The 26,388-nt window shown below is 44.0% G+C and overlaps 2 protein-coding genes and 2 long non-coding RNA genes across 10 annotated transcripts in view; 3 read left to right on the top strand and 1 right to left on the bottom strand.

Moving 5' to 3' along the window:
• The window catches only part of LOC127005409 (uncharacterized), an 88,958-nt gene that overhangs the window by 2,471 nt on the left and 60,099 nt on the right, over positions 1-26,388 (bottom strand). For 3 of the 5 annotated variants that reach the window (XR_007758530.1, XR_007758510.1, XR_007758567.1), the window contains exons 1-4: positions 20,558-20,673; positions 16,173-16,411; positions 15,910-16,048; positions 12,457-12,663 (exon numbers count right to left, since the gene is read on the bottom strand). This is a non-coding gene — a long non-coding RNA (uncharacterized LOC127005409). Of the gene's footprint in view, positions 1-12,456; positions 12,664-15,909; positions 16,049-16,172; positions 16,412-20,557; positions 20,674-21,913; positions 22,061-26,388 lie in introns of those variants that run through there. The other 2 variants (XR_007758581.1, XR_007758556.1) reach the window with 2 other exon arrangements.
• On the top strand, positions 1,922-16,498 carry LOC127005152 (aspartate aminotransferase-like). 2 transcript variants are annotated; one of them, XM_050873825.1, is made up of 12 exons: positions 1,922-2,201; positions 2,432-2,617; positions 3,539-3,642; positions 6,834-6,966; positions 9,988-10,122; positions 12,472-12,675; positions 12,965-13,004; positions 13,577-13,667; positions 15,051-15,230; positions 15,658-15,743; positions 15,916-16,069; positions 16,200-16,497. In XM_050873825.1, exons 3-12 carry the CDS (start codon positions 3,556-3,558, stop codon positions 16,413-16,415), a joined length of 1,326 nt encoding a protein of 441 aa, XP_050729782.1. In that variant the 5' UTR covers positions 1,922-2,201; positions 2,432-2,617; positions 3,539-3,555; the 3' UTR covers positions 16,416-16,497. The 2 variants fall into 2 exon arrangements, with proteins under 2 accessions (XP_050729782.1, XP_050729869.1); XM_050873912.1 differs by lacking the exons at positions 1,922-2,201; positions 2,432-2,617 and adding an exon at positions 3,238-3,440 and having other exon boundaries at positions 16,200-16,498.
• LOC127005655 (uncharacterized) lies at positions 7,006-8,438 on the top strand. The gene is made up of 2 exons (XR_007758839.1): positions 7,006-8,309; positions 8,340-8,438. It is a non-coding gene; the product is annotated as an uncharacterized LOC127005655 (long non-coding RNA).
• Positions 21,910-26,388, top strand: part of LOC127004672 (myosin-IIIb-like) — a 67,370-nt gene continuing 62,891 nt past the window's right edge. The window contains exons 1-2 of one of the 2 annotated variants that reach the window (XM_050872794.1): positions 21,910-21,954; positions 24,825-25,336. The gene's annotated coding sequence lies outside the window, so the exon portion shown is untranslated. The remainder of the gene's footprint in view (positions 21,955-24,824; positions 25,337-26,388) is intronic. The other variant, XM_050872845.1, reaches the window with a different exon arrangement.

Here is a 26,388-nt window from a genome sequence, read left to right on the forward strand (position 1 = left end):
ATTCGAAATGCTTGCAATCAGAGTACGCAAAGCCTGGAAAAATGTCACCATTATATTGACTCATAAGAGATTTAACCATTTAAGAACTACCGTAAATTAGTCAACGTAACCTATTAACTTGTTACGGAGACCAATAAGCATCAACTCTGTCAAGAGCACAAGCTAATTTCGTTATGGATACTCAACCGCTTAACACGCCAGAGTGGAAAAATCCGTCGAGTAGGTACAATCAACTATTATGCATCTTCGCTCGGTTAAGAGTTCAGCAGTGTGTGTGTGTGTGTGTGTGTGTGTGTGCGCCCGCCCCGGAATGAGTAAGTAGGCTACACGTTCTCGTGACACCCGAGTCTGTGAAAATAGCCAAGGGGGTTGCCAGTCTTCACCACCAACCAGGGGCGTTTCTAGTTTTCAAAAACATTCGGGGCTAAGAGAAAATCAGGAGCTGAAGTTTACAGTGAGCGAAAAAAAAAAGTTTGCGTTCACCACCATGGACCTAAGATAAACACATACAGCTACACTCCCAGATTGCACAGTAAACTACAAACTGCTCTAACTACTGGTATATGGCTTCAAAATGTAATCTTAAGGATGAACTTTATTTTATTTAATTAGTATTATTTTTTAGAGGGACGGGGGCACGGGGCCCGGGGGTGAAAAAAGGTTCGGGGCTAGAGTCAAAACATTTCCAAGGCTAACGACGCCACTGGCGGCCGGCCCACTGCCACCAACCAGTGTCTGGGGAGCGGCGTAGGGGTAGAGGCCCGCTGAGAGAAGAGGCGAGGCACGTGTATAACATCCTCCATGCTATAGTGAAGGAACTCCGCGACATCTTACTGACTCGAAGGAACAGCACAGCCAACAGTTCCGAGACTATTTGAACGACTCTGCCGCGCCTGGTGTTGTGGAGGGCCGTGACGAGATTCTGCACGTGTGTTGCTGTGCATAACACTGATAAGGCATGTAATGGGGACAACAGTAAACGGTGTGCATGATGCGTCAAGTACGGTGAGACGTCAGAGAAAGCATTATGTATGGCAGAGATGACTTCCAATAATAACGCCGCTGATGGGAGTCCGCGTGACAGAGTTAGCGTCATCGAAGCGGGACAGCGCACGGACGATAGCAAAACGCACGACATGGCGTGGTGTAGGGGATTGCTCCAGAAGGATAAGCGGAAGACAGCAGGATTTCAGAGAAGGTTGCCAAAAGACCAGCGACAACAGAATAGACTCAATAGAGCTAACAAAAAGTTTCTTGGCGCGCGTCCGGCGTGTCCCTGGCTGCTGCTCTCACCCCAGCTACAGAATATCTTCGGCATTACCAAGGTACGATATGCTGTGCCTCCATCGCACCCACTCGACGCATCTCCGTAGTAACAAACGCAAACCGGCCCCCATGGAGTGGCCCTGAAAAGGTTCGGTTCCCGGGCTTCAGGGCGCGGGAGAGACCACCAGATAAGGGATCACACACACACACAAAGTGCTACACTTATCTTGAACGTTACCTAACCTGAATCGATACTGATCTTTAAATACTGGAACCCCCCCTCCTCCCCACACACACACACACACACACACACAATATTATAGTCGTTCCCAACACGTAGCTTATAAGTATCACATTTGGATTGAAGAAAACTTTAATTATATTATTGATAAAGATAAAAATAATAAGTTAGACAATAAATAAAGTAAATATATATAATAATAATAATAACAATAACAATAACAATAATAATAATACGAATGTACTATGTGAATGATTGCATATGTAATGTGATGAAATTGCAGCATGATGCAATGTTAGCTCAGCATGGTGCAACTCTACTTGTTGGGACGAGACAGAGGGGAGCCCGGGGCCGCAGGAGGTGCTGCGTCGGCAGTGGGGAGTTGCCAGCGAGAGGCGCTGAGGGGTGTGGAGAAGACGCGTGTCTGGGGTTGGGGAGAGTTCAGTTGAGTGCCCCGCTCGCGAGCTGTGTGCATCCGGTGTGCGTGTCTGCCGTGCCTGATTAACTGTTCTGTGCCCTTCAGAGTTGCTGTACTGTGTGAGGAACCTGTCATTAAACTAGAAATTAGTGTTGAACGTGTATCCTTTGTGCCCTGCCTCGTTCCTCCTCCCCTAGGTATTTGTGTGGGCCGCTGTGAGTGACTGGTGCCCGTGTGGTTGTTCTGGGGATCACGCCGCCTGCCTGCCCGTGGATGGTGTGTGTGGGGGGGTGGCGCAACAATAATAATAATTGATAATGATAGTGACTGCGACAATTACCATCATAATTATCATTAAAATAATCAGTTATATTTGTATCGTATATGAATCTACCACAAGAACAATACACTGCTACTACTTCCTTCCTATATTCACCTTCCTTCCCCTTTTCCTCTCCCTATTTCTGCTGCTGCTGCTGTACACACTCCTCTCCCCTCTGGCCAAGGTGCTCTCCCCATCACGACGACGGAATCTTCCTAACGCAGTGTCACAGAGTTCGGCGTCCATGTTGTTACGTCACCTGCTGAGCCCTGACTGATGCAGCGCCGATGTTTAGTATAGCTCGCGTCCAGTTGTGTGCGAGCCCTCCACCAGCACGGCCACACAAGACTATACCCGCCCACACGCAAAGGTATGCACACACACACACACACACACACACACACACGGCCCGGTAGCTCAGTGGATAGAGCGTCTGCCTCACAACCAGAAGGACCGGGGTTCGATTCCCCGGCGTGACCTCGTGGTCGCGGTGTGTTGTGTGTGAGCGGTCTCAGTCCTACCCAAAGATCGGTACTATGAGCTCTGTGCTCTTCCGTAGGGGAAAGGCTGGCTGTCTCGAGAGAGACCCGCAGCAGACCAAGAGGTGAGGTGAATGACACACACACACAGACACTCAAAACCAAGGCGTATAATTATAATCTCCCGTACTGTAGATTGTTTCTATTTATGACGGCAAACTGGTTGACTTTCATATCCAGATCATAGAAGTTGTTCAACTAACATTCAGCGAAAATGGGGGTCGGGAGAGGAAAGTGGGGAGTGGTTCTCAAGTGTTTCACCCTCACAAGTGCAAGATAATGAGTGGGCTAAAAAAACGCTTCTGCATTCCTTGTTAATATATTCAGGTGAGAGGGAAGAAAATGCCGTGAAAAATAGATAGCTTAAGAACAGTAGTGTGTAACCATTTATTTAAAGTAGCATATAGAAGCGAGAGGGTGAGGGGGGTAGTGGAGGGTTACAGGGCGGGTGGAGGTGTTAATTCTCAAGGTAAAAAGTATAAAGAAATAGATAAGTATTATTTGAACGACCCCAATGCAGAATATAACACTACAATAACATTACATACATAGCATAACGTATCTTCACCAGTCTCTAGAAATGAGCGCTGAACGAAATCTGAAGCCGTCAATAAGGAAGAAAAAAATACCACAAAAAAAAGACAATAGGGGAAGGTAAATATTCACCAATGTCAATCTCTCTTCAACGCATCTATAAATTATTAGTATAGCTAAGGAAGTGTGTATATAATTTCTAGGTGTTATTTCCACAGGTGACTTCTCAGCAAACATGAGGGACAAGGGAGAGCAGCAGGGCTTGGTAAAGGAGTCTTTGGCGAATTCGAAGGCTGCCTACAACTTGGTGTTCAACGAGAAGGTATGGAAGGCTTGGCTTTGAGGATTAATCCCCCTTAAGGGGAAACGGGCCCTTGTCGTAACGACGGCCCGTTAAGAGGAGTCGAGTCGTAGCACTCGTGCGGGCGTAAAGAGGTTGCCCCCTCCCAGCAGGGGGGGCACGGGCGCCAGAGGCAGCCCGTAGCAGGAGACGACAGAGCAACTCGGCAGTCTACAGCTGGCTGAATTGACAACCGAGTTGCTCTGTCGACGAGGGCTGACGTGCCACTGGTATGGAAGGGTTTGATGGCAACAAGAGAAAGGCAAGTCTAAATGTCATGGCGATAAGGATTTGATGGCAGCGAGCAAAATACTGACAAGTCATGGATATAAACTGGCTGATAACAGGAGCAACAAGGGGTGTCCAAGCTATTTCAATGAGGTAGATAAGAATAAGATAGGCAGATAAAAGTGAATTGAAAACGTACAGTCATTAGGATTTGGGTGGACGTCCACAAAGGGAAAGACAAACTAATTCTAGGGGTTCTTTACAGGCCACCCAACCTTAGCAGGCAGGACACTGATATATTACTGCAAGAGGTAGGCAGGGCGAGCAGGAGCAAAAATGTCTGCATAATGGGGGATTTTAACTATAGGAATATAGACTGGGAAGGCGTGGTGGGTGATCTAGAATTTGAGGATTTTCTGAAAGTAATACCTGATAATTTTCTCAAGCAGGCAGTGACTGAGCCCACCAGAGGAAATAACATTTTAGAATTAGTCCTGACTAACAACGAGAATATGATCAGTGAGCTAGATGTTGGGGGAGAATTAGGTGGCAGTGATCACAAGGTAATTAGGTTTAAATTAGACTGGGCGGTGACCCATGAACTCAACCCTGTGATGGTGCCTGACTTAAGAAGAGCTGACTATGAGGGGCTCAGAAGACACCTTGAGGAGGTAAATTGGGGAACCTTAGGGCTGAATGAGGGCCAGATCTCAAGGCTGGAGCCGGAAAGACAGAGGAATCATGTAGAAATGACCTACAATAATTTAGTTAGAGTAATTGCAGAGGGTCAGACAGCATATCCTTTACCAAGCACGTAGGAATGAAAATAACGACCCCAAATGGATGACTCGCAGACTCAAGCATGAGATAGGCTTAAAGAGAGGAATTTATAGGAAAATAAAGAACGGAGAAACCCAGGTCGGTGAAGAGGAACACCCGCCTAGCAAAAAGAAATTATGAGATTAGGGTAGCCAACGAGGCCAAGAGCGATCCCAAGGGCTTCTTCAAATTGTACAGAACGAAAACAAGGGACAAAATTGGACCGTTGAAAACTAACACAGGTGAGCTCGTTGAGAATGGAGAAGATATGAGCCAAATGATGAATGACTATTTCCTCTCAGTTTTCACGCAGGAAAATCTAACAACCATTCCGGAGAGAGTTCAGGTATATGAGGGCGAAGGGAACGACAAGTTGAGGGATGTGATCATCACTAGGCAAGTAGTTCAGAATGAGACTAGTAGGTTGAAGAAACACAAATCGTCAGGCGCAGACGGAGTATTCCCAAGGGCGCTGAAAGAGTGCAAGGAGGTCCTCAGTGGCCCGCTAACCGATATCTTTAAGATGTCGGTAAATTCTGGGTATGTGCCCAATCAATGGAAAGTAGCTAATGTGACGCCGATTTTAAAAAAGGGAGACAAGTCAGCCACCTCAAATTATCGCCCAATTAGCTTAACATCAGTTGTAGGAAAGATGTTGGAGTCAATTATAGCCGGGGGCATTCGGGACCATCTAGAAAAGCATAGTTTAATTCATGATTCACAGCATGGATTCACAAAGGGTAGGTCTTGCCTTACTAACCTGTTGTCCTTCTACACTAAAGTAATCGAGGCGGTTGACCGAGATGAAAACTACGACATACTGTATCTAGATCTCAGTAAAGCGTTCGACAAAGTTCCCCATCACCGGCTATTACTAAAATTACAGGCTCACGGCGTAGATGGGAAAGTTTTGAACTGGATCAGGGCGTGGCTTAGTGGTAGGAAGCAGAGAGAGCAAATCAATAGTAAAAAATCTGACTGGGGCAGTGTTACGAGTGGAGTCCCTCAGGGGTCGGTGCTGGGTCCTCTGCTCTTTATTATTTACATCAATGACTTGGACACAGGAATTAGTAGTGATGTCAGCAAGTTCGCAGATGATACCAAGATCGGTAGAGTAATCCAATCAGACAGGGACGCTACCGTTCTCCAGGATGAGCTTGACAGACTATATGATTGGGCGGGGAAGTGGCAGATGGAGTTCAATGTCGGGAAGTGTAGCATTCTGAGTGTAGGCAGGAATAACCCCTTACACAATTACTCCTTAAATGGCACTCCTCTAAGATGTCTGGGCGTGAGAGAGACTTAGGAGTCCTAGTGAGCGCTGACCTCCGTCCTAGGGCTCAATGCATTCAGGCTAAAAATCGGGCAAACAGAGTACTTGGTTTCATCTCAAGGAGCGTAAGCAATAGGAGCGCTGAAGTCATCCTCAAACTTTACTTAGCACTAGTTAGACCTCATCTCGATTATGCGGTTCAGTTCTGGTCCCCCTACTATAGAATGGATATTAAGATGTTAGAATCTGTACAAAGGAAGATGACAAAGATGATTCAGGGGGTGAGAAACTTGCCTTATGAAGACAGGCTGAAGCAGTTAAATCTACACTCTCTAGAAAGGCGAAGGTTGCGAGGAGACTTGATCGAAGTCTATAAATGGATGAAGGGATTTAATAAAGCAGACGTCAATAAGATTTTGATAGTAAAAGAGCCGGGTAGGACGCGTAGCAATGGTTTTAAGTTAGACAAATTCAGATTTAACAAAGACAAAGGAAAGAATTGGTTCACCAATAGAGTGGTGGACGAATGGAACAGGCTTGGGGGCCATGTTGTGGGTGCCAATACCATAGATACATTCAAGAAGAGGTTAGATAAAGCCATGGATGGTGAAGTAAGGTGGGGTCGAGTGTACAGGAGCTGCCTTGTATAGTTGCAGACTCCCTACGTTCTTATATTCTTAAGAGAAAAAAAATATCAGTCTCTCCCTCTTAATTTTTTCCTTTCTCAATCTCTCCTTTCGCAATCTTTCCCAATCTCAATTTTCCTCAATATTCCCAATCTCGCCCTTTTCCTCAATCAACTTTTTTCCCAACCTCCCTTTCCCAAATCTCCCCGTCACTCAATCTCCCTAAGGTCAAGGCGCTAATCAAGGAAGGGAGAGACATCGCCCACTTCGCCTTCGGACAGTCCCCCTTCCCCATCCCCGAATGTCTGACGAAGGCCGTGCAGGAGCATGTCCACGTGCACGACTACCTCCCCATGGCAGGTGTGTGGGTAGGGAGATAAAGCAGGTAAGGACCGACACACGTGGGCTGCAATGTTTTTTTTAGTAGAGTTTATTTTTAGTCGCGTTTTTTTTTTAGTAGAGTTATTTTTTAGTCTTTTTTTTTTTTTGTCTTGGTTTCTGTCTTGGTTTCCGTCTTGTTCTTGTCTATTATATGTTGAGTTGTTCGGTAATCTATTGAAAGTGGACGCTGTGCTGACAATCGACATTTCATCTTATCCGAATATAAATCAAGTAATCTTCCACCTTATCTTCCCACTCCTGTCTATCTCTCTCTTATTACTGTCATGCTTAGTCCCTCATGAATCTCCGTAGTAACAATCAACATCACCTCTTATCCGAATACACTTCAACTCCTACTCCGGTTTTTTTGTCCCTCTCCAGATCTCCGTCTCTTAGTATTGCCATGTCAAGTCGCTCATGAATCTACTGAAACTGAACTCCGTACTAACAATTAATATCTTTATCTTTTCCGAACATATACATCAACTCCTATTCCGGCTTTTTGTCCTTCTCCAGTCTGTCTCTTCCTTCCTCATCCCGTTCTCCATCGCAACTCCTGTTTAAGTAGTTCAGAAACCTATTGAAAACCTACAATTGAAACTCCGTACTAGCAATCAATATTTTCATCTTTTCCGAATATATACCAACTTCTATTCCGGTTTTTCGTCCCTCTCCAGTCTGTCTCTTCCTTCCTCACCCTGTTCTCCTGTTTAAGTAGTTCAGAAACCTATTTAAAACCTACAATTGAAACTCCGAACTAACAATCAGTATTTTCATCTTTTCCAAATATACATCAACTCCTATTCCGTTTTTTTGTCCTTCAATCTCTCTCATATCCTCACCCTGTTCTCCTGTTTAGTAGTTCAGAAACCTATTGAAAACCTACAATTGAAACTCCCGTACTAACAATCCATATTTCATCTTTTCCCAATATATACGAGCTTCTATTCCGGTTATTTGTCCCTCTGCAGTCTATCGTCAGTCCAATCAAGTGAGAGTCATTTGGACAACTATCAATCAACCATCTCACACGTGAACATCAATTTCCTCCTATCTCGCTTTAATTTCCCCTCCTCGTCGGTCTTGTTACATCAGAGTGAACGGATTTGTGTGTCTTATTCCCCACACATTTTAGGTCATGGTGTGCAGCTGTGGCCACTAAAATCGGTCTAAATCGCTCTTAACTCAGGTGTGTGGGGGTCTGGGGGGGCTGTTGCGAGTGTTTTAAATAATTGCTCCAACACCTCGCTGAACATGCATCGACTAAAACAGTAAGGCCAATATTTTAAGACTTTCGCTCCTCAAATCAGCTATTTCTAAAGGTCAAAGAACGGGTCAGTCGGTTTCTAAAGGTCAAAGAACGGGTCAGTCGGGTTCTAATGGGTGTTTCTTCAGGCTCACGGTACAGAGGAAGGGTCAAACTACCACCAGGATCATAAAACTACTCCTGGAAATGCCCACAACTCCTACGAAAGCCTTGTCAAATATGTTTTCTTGGGCACCGAAATGTCTTAATATGACCCTAAGACTCTCCCTCTCACCATCTCTCCCTTTCACTATTTCTCCCTTTCACTATTTCTCCCTTTCACTATTTCTCCCTTTCACTATTTCTCCCTTTCACTATTTCTCCCTTTCACTATTTCTCCCTTTCACTATTTCTCCCTTTCACTATTTCTCCCTTTCACTATTTCTCCCTTTCACTATTTCTCCCTTTCACTATTTCTCCCTTTCACTATTTCTCCCTTTCACTATTTCTCCCTTTCACTATCTCTCCCTTTCACTATCTCTCCCTTTCACTATCTCTCCCTTTCACTATTTCTCCCTTTCACTATTTCTCCCTTTCACTATCACCCTCCCACAAGCCCTCCCTAAGGTCAAGTCGCTAATCAAGGAAGGGAGATATAAAAAATAAAAAAACAATTGCCAAGGAAAACAAGGAAGGGACTAAAGTGGGGAGGCTGGGGTGGGTGGGGGTGGGTTGGGGGGGGGTTATTATATAGTAGATTGGATCAGCTGGAAACAAAACATGGAGATGGGGATGATAGATATTTAAGTTACAAGAGTTAAAAGTCCCATGTCCCTGATGATAGATGAGATATATAGCACACACACACACACACACACACACACACACACACACACACACACACACACACACACACACACACACACACACACACACACACACACACACACACACAGATAGCACTGCCTTTCTCTGGCCCACCACATCACGGTTAAATGCACGAGTTTGACCACTTTTCGCTTTCATTAATTCTTCCTTTGTTCATTGTCACAACTCTTTATTCTCCTCTTCGAACATTTTTTTTCTTACAACAAAGGAGGCAGCTCAAGGGCACACACAAAAAAGAAAACAATAAAAAAAAGCCCACTAAACATATTCCCTCATCCTCTCCTCCATCGACTCCTTCTTCTTCTTCTTCTTCTTCCATTCCTTCTTTACTATAGCATTCCATTCTAGTTCGACACTCCATCCACTTCGCCTTCCTTCCTCTTTCCTTCATCACTTTTTTTTTTTTACAACAAAGGAGACAGCTCAAGGGCACACAAAAAAGGAAACAATAACAAAGAAAAAAAGCCCGCTACTCGCTGCTCCTAAAAAAAAGAAGAATCAAAAGAGGTGGCCGAAAGAGAGGTCAATTTCGGGAGGAGAGGTGTCCTGAATACCTTTGTCACATCTCCTTACTCTGTTTAACGCGTTTGCTCACCCCGTCCGCTATTCCGACACCTTTCCATCCTTCGCTCATCCTTCACTATAATTTCACTGTTTTTCTCTCTCCATCATCCATCCTGTACAACCCTTTCATTGCCTATAACTCTCCAAACACATTTCCTCATCCTCTCCATTCCCACAGCTCCTTTTCCTCCATCCTTCCTTCGCCATCGCTTAAACCGTTTCCTTACTCTATCAACTCCTCTATTCCTATACCTCTTCACCCACTAACACCACCATTCTCACTCCTCCTGCTTCTCCTACAGGCATCACTGAGCTGCGGGAGGCCCTGGTGAGGTTCCACGCGCGCTACGACGACATCAAGTTACAGCGGGAGAACATGGTGACGGGACCCGGCAGCAAGGAGCTCATCTTCCTCGTGTTCAGTACCTTCAGCGGAGGTGAGGGGAGGGGGGGAAGGGAGGGAAGGAGATGAGGGAAATAGTAAAGGGGAGAGGTGCGTGTGGGAGCGAGTTTGAGTGCGTGTGCGCGTGTGTGTACGCTTGGAAATGGAGGAAATGGAATGCTTGTGTATGGGATGGGTAGGTAAGGGTCGTGTGAGGGCCAGGAAGGGGAATGGAAAGCAAAGGTGATGGTGAGGGGAAGAGGAAAGGTGAGGGAAATGAAGATGGGAAGGAGTAAAGTGGGGATGGTAGTGTGTGTGGAGAGGGAGGGAGGGAGTGCAGAGAAGGGGAATGAAAAGGATGAGGGATTGAGAAGAGGAAAGGGATGGGACGGGATTGCATGCCGGTGTTCCTAATCGTCGACCTTACTGGATGGAACGATTGATTCCTTCAACTTCTCACTCTTCTACTCTGCCATCGCCACTTTCACCCTATTTATATTTCTCTTTCTATCTATCTATCACCCTATTTTTCCCCACAGTAAAGGAAGTAGCTCAAGGACAGAAAAACAAATGAAAACAAAAAGCCTGCTAATCACTGCTCCTGTAAAGACGCGGAGAGGAGTGGCCAAAAGGGGGGTCAATATCTGTCTCTCTGTATTGCTGCATCTATCGCCTCTCCTGGGGTGAGTGAGTGGTCGTGGCCGTGATCGGATGTGTTGCGTCTTGCTCCACGCGGAAAGTGCTTTGTCGACATGGCTGTCAGGACCAAGGGCGTGAGTGATTTGTGTTACGTTTTTCACAGGCGAGAAATGGTTTGGATGCTGTTTGTGCCCTAAATGGTGTCATGTGAAGTGTGCTCATTTGTCTGGAATTAAGCAAGATAATATACCTAAAAAAATGGATTTGCACCCCATGCCTTCATAAAGCATCTCTGGCTACCAAACTTGGAGAAATTGGATGAATTCAAGCAAGAATTATCTAAAGACATATCTGTGGTAATAGATGAAGTTGAATCAAGGGCTGAGAAGGTGCAGGAGGGCCTGGGGTCAGTTGCTGACGCCCTTCGAGCTGACCAAGCACTTAGTTGGGCTGAGGTGGCGAAGAGACAGGAAAGTCAAGAAGAATCTCCTGGTTGTGAATGCTTCTACCTTCTAACTGTAAGAGCTGATTTACAAGAATTATGACAAGTTGAAATTAGATGGCAATTGAAATTGGATGGGGAAATTAGATTAGATATGTTACCATTGTCAGAGATATGGCCATCTTGAGCCCAACTGTACTGCTAAGAGCAATGGAGAAGCCCCAAAATGTTTCAAATGCGCTGGCGATCATAAATCAAAGGAATGCGCCATGGCTGAGAAGAAATACATAAATTGTGTGAGGTACAAGAATCCTGAAATCAACCACTCAGCGAATGACCAGTGTTGTGTAGTTCTTCAAACCGAAATCAAGAGAATTCGTAACATAACCGATCATGGCTATTAATTACTGTTTATACTCAAAGACAAATTGTGTCTTGAATGTTCGGTGAGTTGGAAATAATTTACTGCCACACGGCCAAGTGACTATCATGATGCCAAGTTTTATTAAAAGGACATCAGTAGGTTATTTGTGAAAGCACTCAAGACTCACTCACTCACTACGACGTTGTGAATAAGTGTATCGAGGATTATTATCGAGGCTAACATCGTAATAATCATCTCACTGAAGGTCACAACATAACCCTAACTCACGTACCATAACCGACCGACTGACTGACACACACCTGCATCACACACCTGCATCACACAGCTGCTCCCTAATGCCGAGTCATAACACCTGACGCACATTCCGATCTTTTCAGGTTCCTCATTCATATTCCCCTTCCCTCACACCACCTAACAGCTGTCACACGTCACCCTCCTTCCCGGCATCCCTTCTGCCACACCTCCTTTACCTAATGGGCGCTGACTGCTCGGGCCAGGATTCGAACCGACCGGACCCGCGAACACGTAGCTTTTTTTATAGTCACGCTTGCTTTAGGGCCAGTCTCACAGCTCCCCATGATTGGTTAGTAAGCTCCCAAACCAATACCAGAAGCTTCGAAATTTCCATGTATAGTGTCTGGTGTTTATATTTAAGTTCACAAATTTGATGAAACTATACAGGAAAAGTCTTGTGTATTTAGTGTGGCATCGAAGACCTCCCCATTTTGGATTGTATGGGATTCTATAGTTTGGTTCGGGCTGTTACGAAGACACTGTGTTGGACTGTGAAATCGGTTCTTAGACCTAGCCCACGTTAACCACTGGACTTGCTCCTATAACACTCCATTGCTCAAACCTTTCAACTTTGCTTCAACATTCCCTCTGCCTCAACCTTGCCTCATCATCCTCTCTCTCATCCTCACCTTCTCATCCTTCAGACATCCTCCTGCCGTCGCCCGCCTGGACCACGTACGCCTCGCAGTGTCGCCTCGCCGGGAAGGACCCCATCATTCTGCCCACGGATGCCAGCAAGGGGTGGAAGCTGGCCCCGGGCGTGCTGCGGGCGGTGGTGCAGGAGGAGCAGCAGCAGGGGCGCTCGTCCATGTGGAGACTCCTCATCCTGACCAACCCTGGAAACCCAAGTGAGAGGGAGTGTGAGGGGGAGGGTGTTGGTGGTGGATGTGGTGGGGGGGAAGGGGGGGGTTAGGGTAGTAGTAGTAGTAGTATTTATAGTAGTAGTAGGAAGAGGAGGAGGAGGATAAAAAGGAAGAGAATGAGGATGAAAAGAGAAAGAGGATGAGAATGAGTAGGAAGTCACAATAGTTATATGATCAATAATAATAATAATAATAATGATAATAACAATAATAACTACACTACCAAATCGCAGTAAAATAAAATAAAAATGCATTATTTTTTTTTATTCTTCAGCTGGAACGTGTTACACTGAAGAGGAGCTGAGGGAACTCGGGTAAGACACACACACACACACACACACACACACACACACACACACACACACACACACACACACACACACACACACACACACACACACACACACACACGATCACAAAAAGAGAGAGAGCTTATTGATATTCAAGTTAAATTAATATCTTTACAATCAATCCATAATATTTTAGCGCCAAGATCGCCATCAGGCACGCCCCGGCATCATATCGATCCCTCCCCATCACACACGCAGTCTAAACAATAAACCACATAAGGGTAGGAAGGAGAGAGGTGGGGAAAGGGAGAGAGGTGGGGAAAGGGAGAGATGGGGAAAGGGAAAGGAAGAGAGGTGGGGAAAGGGAGAGAGGTGGGGAAAGGGAGAGAGGTGGGGAGGGGAACGGGATGAAGTGGGAATGGGAACAAGAGGAGTGGGTGGGTGGATTGGGGTGGAATAAGGGGAACGAGGTGGGGTGGGAACGGGTGGAGAGGGAGGGGAAGCAGATACTGTGATTTCCCTCGGTACGATACTTTGAGTTATACGATAGTAATAATAAGAATAATAACTAATAATGATCAATGTATTTACTGCAGCGCGGTGTGTCGGGAGCTGAAAATCATTGTCCTGAGCGACGAAATCTACGGCCGCCTCACCTTCAGCAGGAAGTTTGAGAGTATGGTGAAGGTAAGGGTGGCCGCTTGCACACACGCTTAAACGGGCCCCCACAATGTAAATCCACTGTTGCAAGATTATCGTACTCAGAGCATAGTATTTACCGGTTTCTGACGCCTAACTATTGCCAAGAAGCATCAGGATCTAACTCTTTTAACCCGTCCGCTGCGATTGGCATGGATTTCGCCTTCACTGGTAGCCTGGTAACATATAGTCCCAGGTCTTTCTCAGCCTTTGTGGTGGATAGTGGAGTGTTTCCCATGTGGTATTGGTGTGCTGGATATCCCCTCCCAAGGTGCAGAACTTTACATTTTTCTTCACTAAATTGTAGCAGCCACTTTTTGTTCCACTCCTGTAGCTTGGTGATGTCTTCTGGTAGGAAATCCGCAGTCAAGGGCTTAACGGTATCCTTAGTTGTATAATCACACTCTGTACTGCCTGGGGGTTGGGATGGCATGCTCCTCCCTTCTCCTTTGTTGTTTACTTGCAACACTAAACCATCAATCAATCAATCAATCAACGGTAACTATAAATTTGTTTCTTTATCGGAGCCCAGAAGACAGTTTTGGGGTAGGAAGTCGGGAAATATAAGCGGCTGAGTACGACAATCTGGCACGTTGTACAGATCCTTTCCCGCAAACCACAAACAGCTACTCACATTATCCCATTTTTCCTCTTTTCTTATACAAAATCTATATTATGCAAGATTTTTCCCTATTTTCGTTTTCATGTCATCTTTCAACCTTTTGCTTTTATTTCTTTGCTCTTCTTCGTAAAATCGAAAATCACAGAATTCTTCCCTTTCCGTCTTTTTTGCAGTTTCATTCTTCCTCTTAATTTTTTTTTCTCACCTATATACTCATCCTTTTCCTTCATCTATGCATCAGTTCTACATAATCCCCCCTCCTCCTCCTCTTCTCTCTATCCATCTCTCCCTCTCCGCACTCCTGTTCCTACGCTTCACGGTACCATAATCATCCTTCTCCTCCTCCTCCTCCTCCTCTTCCCTTCCCTCTCCTCCTCTCAAACCATTTCTCCCCCCTCTCCCTCCCTACTACTTCTATTCCTACGCCTCAGGACATCATAATACTTCTCCTCTTCCTTTTCCCCTTCCTTTCAAACCATCTCTCCCCCACTCCCTCTCTATTCCTTCTATTCCTATGTCTCAGGACATCATAATACTTCTCCTCCTCCTCTTCCCTTCTCCCTCCTCAAACCATCTCTCCCCCTCTCCCTGTCTCTCCCCATTCCTTCTATTACGGTAAAGGACAGCACTCCTCCTCTTTCCTTCTCCCTCCTCAAACCATCTCTCCCACTCTCCCTCTCTCTCCCCATTCCTTCTTCTACGCTAAAGAACACCATATAATCCACCACCTCCTCTTCCCTCCCCTCCAGTACTATCCCGAGGGCACCATCCTGACCAATGGCTTCAGCAAGTGGGCGTCAGCGGGCGGGTGGCGGCTCGGCTACGCGCACTTCCCCTCCGCCCTCTACCCACTTCAGGAGGCGGTGTCCAACGGGGCCTCGCACACCTACTCCTGCGCGCCCGCCCCTATGCAGTACGGCGTGGCGAAGGTATTATATCATTACCAGTATGGGGCGAGGGACGTTACTGTTATTATTATTGAGATCCATGAAAGAAGAGAAGGGACAGGTAGAAGGGAATAAGACAGGATAAGAGAATAGGGAACAGGGAGAAGATAATAGATAATAGGATAGGGGGGAGAATAAGAGAATAGGGGACAGGGAGAAGATAATAGGATAGGGGGGAGAGAATAGGGGACAGGGAGAATAAGACTGGGAGTAGATATAATAAGAGACAGGGAGGTGAATAAGACAGGGAGAAGAGAATAACAAACAGGGAGGAGAAGAAAGGACGAGGAGGTGAATAATGTTAGTCCCTTCTGAAAGCTTATCAAATCAGACGCTAAAATATGAGGACACAAGACCCGTGCATTTTCTTTTAGTCTACATTCTAATAGACCGTTTTCTCTCACACCAGGCGCTCAAAGAAAGTTCCCTGGAGCTGGACCGGTACATGGGAGACTGTGCTAGAGTGCTGCACGCCGTGAGTGAGTTCTGCTACAGGTGGGTGGGTGCTACACACACACACACACACACACACACACACACACACACACACATTGGTAAACTTAAGTATGGGCCCCAGTTCGATTCCGGCGCGACTTACTCCCATAAGAAAACACCCCTATAACTGTTCTCCTTCCGCACTAACATATTCATCCCTACTCACCGACAGAGAGCTCTCCAGCGTGGGCGTGGGCGGCGTGAAGAGCCAAGCCGGGTACTACTACATGGCAGACTTCGAGGTGGTGAGAGAAGGGCTGAAGAGACGCGGCATCACCACCAGCGAGCAGATGTCCCAGGCCATTCTGAAGGAGGCGGATGTGGCGGTGAGGATATTAATGAAACAAATCGTCTGTCCCTTGCATCATTGAAAACTAATTACTTCTGCCTCTGTCATTTATTATAAGTTAGTTGTAATTTCTGACCTACCTAAGCGCATGTCTTCGTCCCCCGCAGGTCATGTCCTCTCACCCCTTCCTGCGTCCCGCCTCGGAGCTCACGACGCGCTTCTGCTTCGTGTGCTTCGATGGCTCCGTGGCCCTCCAAGCCCTCAGGACGCAGCCGGACTCCAGCTCGCCCCTGTCCGAGGAGTTCGTCCGCGAGCACTGCCAGGCCTTGGTGCGCGGCGTGGAGAAGCTGAAGCAGTGGGTCGTCATGAACACCGTGGCCTGAGGAGGAGGAGGAGGAGGAAGTAGGAGAGGAGATGGGGATATGTTAGTTAGTGAAAATAATAAAACAAAACCTCCATTATATTTACCATTGTGTATGTGAGAGTTTGCGTGCGAGTTTGTGATAGTACTTATGGTGACCTGAGGAAGGAGGAGGAGGAGGGGAATGTTAGGTAAAGATGACAGACTAACAGTAATGGTGCTTTTGATGACCTGAGATGGGAGGAGGAAGGGGGAATGGAAAGGGAATTGTAGTTGGTGATGGTAACAGTGATTGATGGTGCTTGTAATGGCCTGAGGAGAGGAGAGAAGGGGAATGCAAGATGGTGATCGTGACTAATCGTGTTTGTCGTGGCATGAGAGGGCAAGAGGAGGGGGTGGAAGGGAAGGGAATCGTAGTTGAAGGTGAGAAGGGCAATTTAAGATGGTGATCGTGACTAATAGTGTTTGTCGTGGCATGAGAGGGCAAGAGGAGGAGGTGGAAGGGAAGGGAATCGTAGTTGGTGATGGTAACAGTGACGGTGCTTGTAATGGTCTGAGGAGAGGAGAGAAGGGCAATTTAAGATGGTGATTATGGTCTGAGGAGAGGAGAGAAGGGCAATTTAAGATGGTGATTGTGACTAATAGTGTTTGTAGTGGGATGAGAGGGCAAGAGGAGGGGGTGGAAGGGAAGGGAATCGTAGTTGGTGATGGTAACAGTGACGGTGCTTGTAATGGTCTGAGGAGAGGAGAGAAGGGCAATTTAAGATGGTGATTGTGACTAATAGTGTTTGTCGTGGCCAGATGAGGCAAGAGGAGGGAGAGAGTGAACAGTTAATGGTGACTGCAGCATTGATGGGGCTTGTCATATGTGATACGTAATAACACAACAATAGGAGACTTAGAAAGCAGGTCTCTCGCATCATCGACAACTCTTCAGCCATTACCGAGCTTCACTTTCCCTCACGTGCTGGACGGCTGTACAAATTTAACCCTTCGCTTTTCTCTCCTTTCTTCTTTTCCTTTTTAGCTTTTGTCTCCTTTTTCTTCATCTATTTTTCTCTCTTTTTTTAGCTTTTGTCTCTCCTTTTACTCGTCTATTTTTCTCTCCTTTCGCTTTCCTCTCCTTTCTTTTTCCTTTTTTTTAGCTTTTGTCTCTCCTTTTCCTCCTCTATTTTTCTCTCCTTTCGCTTTCCTCTCCTTTCTTTTTCCTTTTTTTAGCTTTTGTCTCCTTTTCCTCCTCTTTCTCTCCTTTCGCTTTCCTCTCCTTTTTCCTTTTTTTAGCTTTTGTCTCCTTTTCCTCCTCTATTTTTCTCTCCTTTCGCTTTCCTCTCCTTTCTTTTTCCTTTTTTTAGCTTTTGTCTCCTTTTCCTCCTCTATTTTTCTCTCCTTTCGCTTTCCTCTCCTTTCTTTTTCCTTTTTTTAGCTTTTGTCTCTCCTTTTCCTCCTCTATTTTTCTCTCCTTTCGCTTTCCTCTCCTTTCTTTTTCCTTTTTTTAGCTTTTGTCTCCTTTTCCTGATCAATTTTTCTCTCCTTTCGCTTTCCTCTACTTTCTTTTTTTTTGAGCTATTGTCTCCTTTTCCTCCTATTTTTCTCTCCTTTCGCTTTCCTCTCCTTTCTTTTTTTTTAGCTATTGTCTCTCCTTTTCCTCCTATTTTTCTCTCCTTTCGCTTTCCTCTCCTTTCTTTTTTTTTTAGCTTTTGTCTCCTTTTCCTCTATTTTTCTCTCCTTTCGCTTTCCTCTCCTTTCTTTTTTTAGCTTTTGTCTCCTTTTCCTCCTCTATTTTTCTCTCCTTTCGCTTTCCTCTCCTTTTTTTTGAGCTATTGTCTCTCCTTTTCCTCCTATTTTTCTCTCCTTTCGCTTTCCTCTCCTTCCTTTTTCTTTTTTTTAGCTTTTCTCTCTCCTTTTCCTCCTATTTTTCTCTCCTTTCGCTTTCCTCTCCTTTCTTTTTTTTGAGCTATTGTCTCTCCTTTTCCTCCTATTTTTCTCTCCTTTCGCTTTCCTCTCCTTTCCTTTTTCTTTTTTTTAGCTTTTCTCTCTCCTTTTCCTCCTATTTTTCTCTCCTTTCGCTTTCCTCTTTTTTTTAACTTTTGACTCCTTTTCCTCATCTATTTTCCTGCCCAAGCCGGGATTCGAACCCAGTATTCGTACCACGGTACTCTAACACTTTTAATTATTAGCAAGACTACACACTGAACGACTCCAGTAACTGATTTAGCGGTGCGAGATTTAGGAGTCCTTGAGAGCAATATTAGTCCATGAAAACAATGCAGTCAATGAATCGCGTAAATAAGGCTTCACGTTAAAAGGAAAGACAACAATAGAAGCATTAAAGCCACTCACTAAATAATTGGTTAGACATATCGATAAAGCAGGGTTGGAAAGTTTCGTTTAGTCGGCGCAACGTCTGAGGTCATATGCCGGAGAGAGACAGAAGGGGAAGGAAACAGATCCCAGGAGACGGGACACAACCCCTGATTAATACCTGGTACCCATTCACTGCTGGGTGGACAGGGGCGTAGGGTATCGGAAAAGCCGCCCAATTTTTTCCACTCCGATAAAGCAGGGTAGTTACAGTCCTAATTAAAGAATGGCCATCAGCATCTTAGTGTGTGCTGTGGAAGATGACATTTATTAAGATAGGCTTAGATATTAACATTTAAATTCTCTAAAAAGGCGAGAGGTGCTCAGAGACTCCACTGAAGGTTCACAAATGGACGAAGTGCTTCAATAAGGGAGTCAGTGAGGTTCCGGTACCATGAGAAGTCTTACTGATACTAAATAATCAAAATAGTGTTATGCGCACTTCTGTAAATATGATTAAGGCTATTTTGTGGTCTAGAATGAATACGCAGTTTCCTGGTTTGAAGGTTGTCACTTTCACAACTTGCCCCACTAAGCAGAGCGCCATGAAAACAGTGAATAAGCAGAATCAAAGGCTGATGTTGACGTAAATTAAATATGCTACATGTTTATATATCTGGATCTGTACGAAGCTTTTTTTTTTTTTTTTTTTACAGCAAAGGAGACGGCTCAAGGGAAACAAAGAAAGTGCAGGGAAAAAAAAAAGCCCGCTACTCACCGCTCCCCTAATAGACAAAAGTAAAGTCTTGATACACTTATACATTACGTAACAAAAACTACCCTTACTCATATCTCAAGGCTCTAATAGTTGTAGTTTACGTCGCTTATTTGCTACGTAACATTTATTTGTTTATCCGTATATACTTAAATTTATAATACCAATCAAACTCAAATGGATTAACTTTCTAACATAATAAAACCTTGATAAGAACTGACAAACATGTAGACTTATTTATGTCAACACGCGTGAAATCAATGCTTTTTTTTTTTTTTACAGCAGAGGATACAGTTCAAGGGCATAAAAAAAAGGAAACTTGAAAAAAAAAAAGTATGTTAGTATTAAGCACAACAGACGTCACAAGATAATGGAGAGTAAACATAGTAAGGTACAGATTACTCGAAGGTTTTGAGTGACCTAACGATACCATACCATCGAGTAGTTAGTCGTTGATGAAATGGCAATAACAAGCGTTCAAATAGTATGGAACTCTGTCCGAACAAACTCATTACGAAGCCCAACATTATTCTTCATTTACTTAAAACATATCGTATCCTACTGCTACACTATCCCCTAATCTACGTAGGCCTATTGAAGTTGTAGGGACTTAGCTGACTACGCCTAACCTAAAACTAAGCCTTTGGCCTTGAATCGCTAATCTATGTAAGCTTATAGATGTAGACTTAGCTTACTACGCCTAATCTACAACTATGCCCTAATCTACCTAAGCCTATATTATGAGACGCAGGGACTTTGCTGACTACGCCTAATCTACCTAGACCTTTACTATAAGATGCAGAAACTTTTCACACTACGCCTAATCTACACCTACGCCCTAATCTACCTAGGCCTATATTATGAGACGCAGGAAGCTAGCTTACTACGCCTAATTACACCTACGCCTAATCTACCTAGACCTTTATTATAAGATGCAGAAACTTTTCACACTATGCCTAATCTTAAAACTACGCCGTTGGTCTTGCTTCGCTAATCTAGGCCTAAATGCAATGTTGGGTCAGTTGTCCACACCTAACCTATAACCACACCGTAATCTGAGCCTATATATGCGGTAGGGACTAGCTTACTCGTGCGTTGCCCATCAGATGTTCAGCAAACGGTCGGCGGTGAGGCTTGAAGCAGGGAGCGTGGCGGGAGTGTCGACGCAGCGGAGGTTAGTCAGCGAAACGCCCGACCGGTGTGTGTTTTAGCCTGACGTTGCCTACCTATAGAGGGCGCGGCGGCCGGTGCTTCGTTCACTCGTTACGGGATCGGTGGTTGTAAGGGCAAACGACCTATTGTATGCATTGCTCTGTTAAGTAAAGATAGATGGTACGTTGTTTATGAGGAAATCCTGAATCTGCATACGGGAATAGCAAGTAATATATATCTAGTAATGCTGTCACGGTTATGGTAGTAGTAGTAGTAGTAGTAGTAGTAGTAGTAGTAGTTGTTGTTGTTGTAGTTGTAGTAGTAGTAGTAGTGGTAGCAGTAGCAGTAGTAGTAGTAGTAGTAGTAGTAGTAGTAGTAGTAGTAGTAGTAGTAGAAGCAAATTACAGTAGGATGCTATAATCGGCCCACCATAAGACGTGATGAGATAATTCAGAGCAATCAAAGGAGAGAGGAAAAAAAATACGAGAAAATGCCGATTGAAAGAAAGCAGACATACACTCATAGCGCATCATCAAAAGTGAAGAACGCCATTAAGGAAACCGCTATACAACGAAGGAAGACATAAATAGAAAAAATAATAATACCAATACAGATTATTTACTTATTAGAGGCCATAAAAAAGAACACAAGGAAGAAAACTGCGATAAAAAGAAAGAAAATATAAAGAGAAAAATAATAATAATAATAATAATAATAATAATAATAATAATAATAATAATAATAATAATAATAATAATAATAATAATAATAATAATAATAATAATAGCTACAAAGATTAGTGTAAGAAGAGAAATAAAATAAAACAATATTATAAAAAGAAGAAGAAAAAGCTTAAAAAATATATTATACAAATTTGATGGAAAAGAAATCGAAGAAATAAAAAGAAAATAAAGGAAAGCAAAACAGAGAGAGAGAGAGAGAGAGAGAGAGAGAGAGAGAGAGAGAGAGAGAGAGAGAGAGAGAGAGAGAGAGAGAGACAGACAGAGATAGAGACAGACGCAGAGACAGAAAGAGCGAGAGAGAGAGAGAGAGAGAGAGAGAGAGAGAGAGAGAGAGAGAGAGAGAGAGAGAGAGAGAGAGAGAGAGAGAGAGAGAGAGAGAGAGAGAGAGAGAGAGAGAGAGAGAGAGAGAGAGAGAGAGAGAGTGAGCAAGAGAGAGAAAGAGAGAGAGAGCAAGTGAGAGAGCGAGTGAATGAGTAAACCACAGCATAAGATCAGTACTGTGGTTCGCATCAAAATCTCCCTCCCTCACACCAGCCGTCAGTAACCCACCGGCAGTGACAGTGGGAGGATGCGCGCCGCCCCTCCCGAAGGTCTGATCAGCTGGTGCCGGCCCTCACACCCTCGCACTCGGCCTCTGCTCTTAAGGGGGGCATCTCGGTCTTGTGGCAATCCTCGTAGTGAATGTTGCGTAGAGAACTGGAAGGAGACGGATTGATTACTTGGACTTCGTGTGTGTTTGTGTGTGAAATGCGAGTGATAAGAGGGATAGATGAAGTTGTTTGATGTGTCTTAGTGTGATCGTGATAAGTAATAATGGCAATAGTAAGTAGCGAATATGATGATAGTGAATAGTGAAGAGAAGTTATGCAAAGTGTGTACGGTTGAAGTTATATATATTTCAGTGGCGCCGTTGATAGTAGTAATAACAATGATAATAAGAGTAACAACAACATTCATCGTGAGTACACATAAGAAATAAAGAAAACAGAAGAAGAAGAAGAAAAAAAGAAAAGAAAAAGGAAAAGAAATAAGAAGAATGACAGTAAGAAAAAAGAAAAAAACATGTAAAGAAAAACTCGGTAAGTTTTCCGTCAAAACAAACAGATAAGAAAAGATAAACAAAACAAAACAAAACAAAACAGGAGACTAAGAATACAAAAGTTAAAGTTGAGAATTTTGTGTCAGAGGTGAAGGATAAAAAAAAAGATTGTCACGTGTGTGTGTGTGTGTGTGTGTGTGTGTGTGTGTGTGTGTGTGTGTGTGTGTGTGTGTGTGTGTGTGTGTGTCAGTGTGTTAGGGTGTGGCGATACATAACCTTCTAATTTGTGATGTTAATGTATGCTTTTGTGTGGCGATGTGAAGAGGAAGGAGGATGTCACACTGAGCCCTGTTGTTGTTGTTGTTGTTGTTGTTGTTGTTGTGTGTGTATGAGACAGACGGATAAATAGAAAAAAAGATATAGATAGATAGAGAGAGAGAGAGAGAGAGAGAGAGAGAGAGAGAGAGAGAGAGAGAGAGAGAGAGAGAGAGAAAGTGGCGTGGAAAACTGAAGGAAGTGGAACGACCAGGTGTGAGGGAAATGCTACACACACACACACACACACACACACACACACACACACACACACACACACACACACACACACACACACACACACACACACACACAGTACCCCCCCCCCCTCCCCCCCCCCCCCCCCCACACACACACGTACATATCAATTCCTAATCGTGTGGTAAATCAACAGAAAAAAAAAACATGTTATCTGTCATACTAGAACTGTTATTTGCAGAGTGGTGAGTCAGGCAGTCAGTCAGTCAATCCTTCAGTGAGTCAATCAGTCACTCGCTCAATCAGTCAGCAGTGAAGTCAGTCTGTTAGCCAATAAGATCTGTCTGTTAGTAGTGGTTTTCGTTTTTCTGTCAATATGTCTGTTCAGTGTTTTTTTCAGATGATCACTCAGTCAGTCAGTCAATCAGTCAATTAGTCAATCAGTATATCAGTCAAGAAATCAGTCAATTAATCAATCAGCCAGTCAGTTAGTCAGTCAGTCAGTCAGTCAATCAGTCAGTCAATCAGTCAATCAGCGGGCAAATGAAGTTCTGTTGTCTTGCTTGTTTTTGCTGGTCAGTGAACGAAGCGGAAAGTCAGTTAATAAGTTAATCGAGCATGAAATCATATTGTTTGCTCTCTTATTCGCCCTTCATTTGTTTTGTTCTTACGCTTTCTCTCTCTTTGTTTAATTATTTATCTATTTATCTGTCTTATTTATCTATCTATCTATTTCTTCTTAGTTCTTCATGCTCCATTTCATCTATTATTGTCTTTTCTCGCATTTCCTTTCTTTCTTTTTGCTTCTCTTCTCTTCTCTTCTCTTCCCTTTCTTTTCCTTTCCTTTCCCTTCCTTTCTTTTCCTTTCCTTTCCTTTCCTTTCCTTTCCTTTCCTTTCCTTTCCTTTCCTTTCCTTTCCTTTCCTTCCCTTCCCTTCCCTTTCCTTCTCTTCCCATGTCTTCTCATCCCTTCCCTTCTCTCCTCTTCTCTTCTCTTCTCTCATATCTTTTCCCATTCTCTTCTCCCTTCCTTCTCTCTCCTCCTCCTCTCCCTCCTTGCAGCAGCCGGCTAACTAACCAACCAAGCGACCAACACCTGCTCGGTTACCGGAAGTTGTACAGGTAACCCCCTCCCTCCCCCACCCTTACCTGGACGCTCTTCTTCACTAGCACACCTGGCCGCCGACACACACACACACACACACACACACACACACACACACACACACACACAATGGCTAGGGTGTGATATTTAAGTGCACGTGCGTTGTGGATTAATGTTTATATGCATCTGGGTGAATGGACGCATGTGTTTGTGTTTGTGGAACGTGTGTGTGTGTGTGTGTGTGTGTGTGTGTGTGTGTGTGTGTGTGTGTGTGTGTGTTTGTGTGTTCCTTTCCTTCCCTTTCCTTTCCTTTCCTTCCTTCCCTTTCCTTTCCTTTCCTTTCCTTCCCTTCCCTTTCCTTTCCTTTCCTTTCCTTTCCTTTCCTTTCCTTTCCTTTCCTTTCCTTTCCTTTCCTTTCCTTTCCTTTCCTTTCCTTTCATTTCATTTCCTTTCCTTTCCTTTCCTTTCCTTTCCTTTCCTTTCCTTTCCTTTCCTTTCCTTTCCTTTCCTTTCCTTTCCTTTCCTTCCCTTCCCATCCCATCCCATCCCTTCTCTTCCCACTTCCGAGGCCCCCAACTTTGTATGACTTCAACACCTTAATACGGAAGAAAAATAGTTAAAAAGATCGTTTGTGTGCGAAGGTGGAATGAAAAGTGTATGTAGACTTATGTATTATGATGCTAGATGGTGAAAGGCTTTTGTTGAAGGTTTATTTGTGTCCCTGTTTCTGGCAGAGCTTTTGAAAATTCTCCACTGACGAGATTTTCTAATACGAAGTGCAATTTATTTTTATCTTATTTACAGTGCATTGTAACGATTGAAGCGGAAGAAAGTTGAAGAATGAATAAAACATGAAAATTTTAAAGAAGAGAATAATAGACTAAATTTGAAGTTGAAAAAATAAATGAAAGTGAAAAGACAACAAAGCAAGAAATAAAAGTTGTCAAAAAAGAAAAAAAAAAAGGAATTAAGAAACAGACCTTGACAAGACAAAAAAAAACATGCCAGAAGTGAAAACGTGAAAAGAAAAAAAAAGATCAATAAAAATGACTTGAAAACGAAACAAAAACATTAAACAAGAAAAAATAGAAAGTGGAGAAGAAAAAAACAAACAAAAAACAACTTGAAACTCAAAAAACAACAAGAAAACAAGAAAAAAAATCACTCTATTCCCCTCTTTTTCCTCCCCTCCGTCAAAGCCTTCCACACGTCACCCCAAACTGGCCATATTCTGGTTACACTGGATTGTAACTCTGATATACTGGTCACCTGAGCCACGCCCCCTCCTCCTCACCTGCCCTCCCTCACGTACCTGTGTAAGTGACTACCTGTGTAAGCCTTCCCGCTCGTGCACACACAGATCTCGGTCACCTCCCACACGTACATGAACCGTAACAAGACAGAGTGACAGAGAGACAGAGAGATAGAGAGACAGATAAGTGCGCAACGGAACCTGGCGTCGGCGATCGTGTCATGATAAAGGGGGAAAAGACGTGTTATGAGCGGCGATTAAGGAAGAAGAAGAACGTGGGAAAGTGACGCTCAGAGGTGCATGCGAGGACCAGGTAATTGAAGGCGTTTATGAGTGTCGGCCGAGAGGTTAAAGAGAGTTGAAGTATGAAGAGCTGAGTGTGAGGAAAAGGATTTAGAGGTGAAGGAAAGGAAAGGAGAGAATCTAAGGAGCAAAAAAGAGATTGAAGACGCTAAAAGTATACATGTGTTGACTATAGGTGACTGAAAAGGTTTAAGCACTGACGGTCAAGCAGGTTAAAGAGTTGAAACGTGTGAGGAAAGCATTTAGAGGGAAAGAAAGGAAGGAAAGAAGAGATTGCAGACGCTAAAAGGTGCATGCGTGGAACAGGTAATTGAAAACGTTTAGGAGAATGACAGCAAACAGGTAAAGAGAGTTGAAACGATTGTGAAGGAAAGGATTTAGAGGGAAAGAAAGGAAGGAAAGAAGAGATTACAAACGCTAAGATATGCATGCGTGGACCAGGTAATTGAAAACGTTTAGGAGAATGACAGCCAACAGGTTAAAAAAAAAAGTTGAAACGAGTATAAGGAAAATGATTTAGAGGGAAAGAAAGGAAAGGCAAAAAGAGAAGGGACTGAAGACTGAAGACCAGGAATGCGTTTAAGAAGACTGACAGCCAACAGGTAAAAAAAAAAGTTGAAACGTGTATAAGAAAAAACGATTTAGACGGAAAGGGAAGAATCTGAGAAAGTATGAGAAATTGAAGTTTTTTTTTCACGCCTCTGCCCTTCATAACGTTTAAAGAAATGAGTGTTTGTGAATAGTGAGAACGATAGAACATTTACGAAGAACGAGTATGAGAAAAAGGATTTAGAGGTGAAACGAAGATAATCT

Source organism: Eriocheir sinensis, chromosome 1 (assembly GCF_024679095.1).
Source record: "Eriocheir sinensis breed Jianghai 21 chromosome 1, ASM2467909v1, whole genome shotgun sequence".
Lineage (NCBI taxonomy): Eukaryota > Metazoa > Arthropoda > Malacostraca > Decapoda > Varunidae > Eriocheir > Eriocheir sinensis.

Excerpts from the sequence above, each read along its gene's own strand:
- LOC127005152 (XM_050873825.1), top strand. The coding sequence starts at position 3,556 with ATGAGGGACAAGGGAGAGCAGCAGGGCTTGGTAAAGGAGTCTTTGGCG. Across the intron at positions 3,643-6,833 it reads ACTTGGTGTTCAACGAGAAG|GTCAAGGCGCTAATCAAGGA; the intron begins GTATGGAAGGCT and ends AATCTCCCTAAG. Across the intron at positions 6,967-9,987 it reads CGACTACCTCCCCATGGCAG|GCATCACTGAGCTGCGGGAG; the intron begins GTGTGTGGGTAG and ends CTTCTCCTACAG.